Source organism: Nansenia antarctica, assembly GCF_963989245.1.
Source record: "Nansenia antarctica genome assembly, chromosome: 13".
Taxonomy (NCBI): Eukaryota; Metazoa; Chordata; class Actinopteri; order Argentiniformes; family Microstomatidae; genus Nansenia; species Nansenia antarctica.
Genome location: NC_137683.1, coordinates 21,051,622 through 21,055,915, shown reverse-complemented (window position 1 = coordinate 21,055,915; position 4,294 = coordinate 21,051,622). Strand labels below are relative to the sequence as shown.

The 4,294-nt window shown below is 51.8% G+C and overlaps 1 protein-coding gene across 1 annotated transcript in view; it reads right to left on the bottom strand.

The window, feature by feature from the left end:
• Positions 1-4,294, bottom strand: part of arhgef40 (Rho guanine nucleotide exchange factor (GEF) 40) — a gene marked incomplete at both ends in the record, with an annotated part of 20,649 nt that overhangs the window by 10,108 nt on the left and 6,247 nt on the right. The window contains 4 exon segments of the mRNA XM_080544091.1: positions 20-214; positions 575-617; positions 619-838; positions 2,424-3,747. Of these exon segments, the coding sequence (XP_080400217.1) occupies positions 20-214; positions 575-617; positions 619-838; positions 2,424-3,747 (1,782 nt within the window).

Sequence of the window (4,294 nt, the reverse complement as noted above, 5' to 3'; positions counted from 1 at the left end):
AGGGATGGGAGACACCTACCTGTCAACATCAGCTTCCCTGATTGGAGGAGCTCTGTGTCCAGCTCCCTCAATAGAGGAGGGTTTTTAGATGATGGACCGTTTGATTGGTCAGGAGAGGTCTCCGGCCCCGCCTCCTCTGTAGAGTGGTTAGATATGGATGTGCCTGATTGGCTTGTCGTGTCAGCTAAGGTCTCTGATTGGGCGACCTGGTTTTCTGTGGAGAAAGCGAAGCAAAGGCAGGTATGACGATGACATGCTGTATTCATGGGGAAATGAATAGCTTTTCAAAATTCAAGCATAAAGGTCAAGTAATTTCAGAAGTACATATTGACAGTATTTGAAAAAACAAAAAAAAACATCGGCCGCATTGCTATAGTGCTCACTGTGATTTCTGTGTCTCTGCCAGCCATCTACTGTCTCTATCTGGGGGAGGCCGGGCTCATTGTAATGCATGGAAACAGAATTAGGAATGGTATGCATTACAATGAGCTTGTCCGACGATTTCTACCTCCACCAGCCTCCCCTGGTCGCTACCCTGTTGAGGAAGAGAGTAGAGAGAAAGAAAGAATCCAACCTGTGTTGCTTTTCCCAGACTCAACCTCTTCCGGCCCCTTATTTGGCTGATGGGAGCTCTTTATCTGCCCCATCCGGCTGCTGTGCTGGCTCTGATTGGTCGACTGCAGTGAGTGGCAGCGTGGCTGTCGTCGTGGACGGGGTGGGGTCATGCTGAGGTGTTTTGGCCGGTGGTTTAGTGGCGGCCTGGTCTCGACCCTTCTGGTTCTGGCCACGGCAACCAGACTTAGCCCTCCCCTTCCCTCCTCTGCCCTTCCTCTTCCTCCTAGGAAGTGATGTCATTGTGTATGAGGAAGAGGCTGTGACTGAGTGATTCGACTGCCTACTGAATATGTTTGGATTCTTCAAAGTAGCCACCTTTAGCTTTGATGACAGCTTTGCACACTCTTGGCATTCTCTCAATCAGCTTGGTGTGTGTGTGTGTGTGTGTGTGTGTGTGTGTGTGTGTGTGTGTGTGTGTGTGTGTGTGTGTGTCAGTGGAAAAGGAAACTGTGAAGCATTCTTTTCTGGAGAACACATGGGAGAAAACCACTAAAAAAGCAAAAGGTGGCTACTTTGAAGAATCTAAAATCTAAAACGCTTTTTTGTTTACTACATCATTCCATGTGTGATCTTTCATACTTTTGATGTCTTCGGTATTAATCTACAGTGTAGAAAATAATATATAAAGAAAGAAAAACCATTGAATAAGAAGGTGTGTCCAAACTTTTGACTGATACTGTAGATGCCGTTTGTGTGTAAGGGAGTGTTACATAGCTTTATACAGGCAGAGTGAGTCTGTTGAAAGTGAAGGTTTAGTCTATCTGTATCAGAAGGTATGTTTGAGTCACTGCACCAGGGTGCTCTACATCCACCTGTATCTCAAGGGAGGCCAGTGGAGGTAGAAATCGGAGGACAGACTCATTGTGACAGACTCAAATGAATTCCAACGTTGTTGAAAATCAATGACATACTGCCAAAATGTTGCAATGCAATGGATTCGGTGAGGAATCCTCACTGCTCTACACTAACTAGGTAGTAGTGGGGATTACTCACCTAATCCATTGCATTGCAATGTTTTGGCTTGACTAGCGAGTGTGATGTTGATTTTCAACAACGTTGACATTTATTTACATTTTTCAGAATAAAAGTCTGAACATTTTGATCGGTTGTCGACTTGTTGCCGCTTTCACCAGCTGCTGTCACATATGTACCTGTACCTCATGGGAGGCTGGTGGAGGTAGAAATCGGAGGACGGTCTCATTGTAATGCATGGAATGGAATGAATGGAATGGTGTATGAAACATGAATGGTGTATGAAACAGATTTTATTTTTTTATTTTTTTCAGATTTTATCCCCTTTTCACCCAATTTGGTATCCAATTGAACCCAACCTAGCATCCAATTATCCCCTGCCTATTGCGTAGGATCTGCCGCACGACCCCGTGGCCGGCAGCCCCAGAGGAGATCGCCAGGCAGACTAGCTGACTGGCTCCTCGAGCCCGACACCGTTACTCCAGCACCAGACGGGGGCGGTGTTGCGCGACGGATCCTTGTCCGGAAATAGTCCTATACCCCCCTTTGGGAGCGGCCGCTCAATATGCCGCTCCCTGTGTGCCCCGGCCATATCCGGGTCTGGCGAGACCGGGATTCGATCCCAGTCCCCGGTGGGCAGCTTGCACTAGAGGCTAATGCTTAGACCGCTGCGCCACCGCGGGGCTCTACCGTCCTCCGATTTCTACCTCCACCAGCCTCCCCTGCTGTAAGTAAGTAAGTAAGTAGGTAGGTAAAGCTTTATTTATATAGCGCCTGTCATACATGAAAACTCTGCAAGTTTTTGCAAGCGCAGTACCAGAAGGTATGATAGTTACCTGGGTGCTCTGAATCCCCCTGTTTTCACTTCTTTTGCTCTGGGACACACTCTGTCTTCTGTTTTTCCTTCTTCTTCATCCCCCTGTTCCGAGGTGGTTGTCTTTGGGTCAGTACCTGAACCGGGAGTGGAGAGAGAATGCTCCGTCTCCTTTGGTTCTGTCGGATCACTTGCCTCGACTGTGGACCGTTCCTGGCTAGACTGAGCTACGTGTGAGTCACTAGTGGAATGGGATCCGTTCCGGGGTTTAGATCTCTCTGCCAATGGGCTAGCATCTCTCACTTCACTTCCTGGAGTGTCAGCCAATGGCCTCTCTGCGTTTTCTCCACTTCCTGGTGGGTCTGAGACTGGCGCAGCGTCGCAGTCTCCACTCAGTGGTTTATTACCGTCCTCAAAAACAGAGTCCGAGTGGGACCCGCGATCCGATTGGCCGTCTACAACTTGTCCTGCTTTGTGATTCGCCGGGTCATTTGCTACCGAACATTCGCTACTTCCAGAGTGTTGACTTCCGTGGCTGTCCCTGCATGGCTGCGTAGAGCCGCTCCCGTCCCTCTCCCTGCCCACTCCGGGCCTCCTCTCCTTGGACGGACCCTCGAAATACAGCCCCTGGCTTCCGAGGCCTTCTGGCTCTGGTCCATTTTTATCCCCTTCGTCAGAGTCCTGGAGGGAGGACGGATACGAGCGCCTCCCGCGCCCCAGATCGATGACCCTGGGCAGGGGCCGCGGCGGTAACCAGTCCCCGCGTGGGACCAGCGCGTCCCTCTTGCCCCCCAGCACCCCTCTGCTGCCCCCGGCCGCGTCCAGCCTCCCGTAGCCCCAGGCTTTCCCACGCCGAAGCTTGATGGTCTTGCTCCTCCTGCACAGAGGCAGGGTCTTGGTCTTACAGATCCCGTGCATCTCCAGGTACCTCTGCCTGGGGTCGGCGCCTCCGTCCGGACCGCCCCGGGGCTCCAGGAGCTCCACGTAGTCTCCGTCCACCTGAGGGTGCCTCGGCGTCCTCCTCATCCCGTCCTCGCTGCTCCTGCGGCGGGGGAGGGCGGCCTCGGCTTCCCCTCCGTCCGGAGGCGGGTCGTCGTCCTCCTCGTCCCAGGACCAGGAGTCCAGCTCTCCGGAGGAGGAGCCCCCCCAGCCGCCCCCCAGGCCGCTGCTGCCGCCGCCCCCACCCCCCGTGGGGCCGAGGTCGCTGGCGAGGGAGGCCGGGGGGTGCGCCATGCCCTGGTCGTCAGCGGGGTTGTGGATGAACTTGGGGTAGACCACCTCCTCCCACGGTAGGCGGACCACTCCGTCACACGTGCTGACCAGGCAGGTGTCCAACCCACCGCCCCCTGTTAGGGAGAGGGGGATGGGGATGGAGCAAGGGTGGGGGGGGAGGGGAGGGGGGAGAGAGAGAGAGAGAGATGAATGTACTGACATTTCTTCTCCAAACACAACTAATCATGTCAATGATTGCTTCTCTGATTTCTTTATTTCTATGCCCAAATATATTAGTGATATATACTGATTTCATCAGTGTTCCTTTTTATCTATTCTCTTCACCCTCTCTCCTTAGATTCCTCCTTTCTCTTACACCCTTTCTCTCATTCTCTCTTTTTCCTAAATTTCGTTGTTTGGTACCTGTACTGTAGCAATGACAATAAAGTCCATTCATTCATTCATTCATTCATTCATTCATTCATTCATTCATTCATTCATTCAATCAAACCCATCCTTTCTCCCCCTCCCTCCATCTTTCACCCTCATCTTTCTCCCCTCCCTCCATCTTTCCCCCTCTACCTCTCTTACCCTCTCTGCTTCTACTAAGAACACTAGTAATACTAGTATACCTCCCTCCATTACCCCACCTCTCTTCTTCTCTCTCCCTCTCTCCTTTAC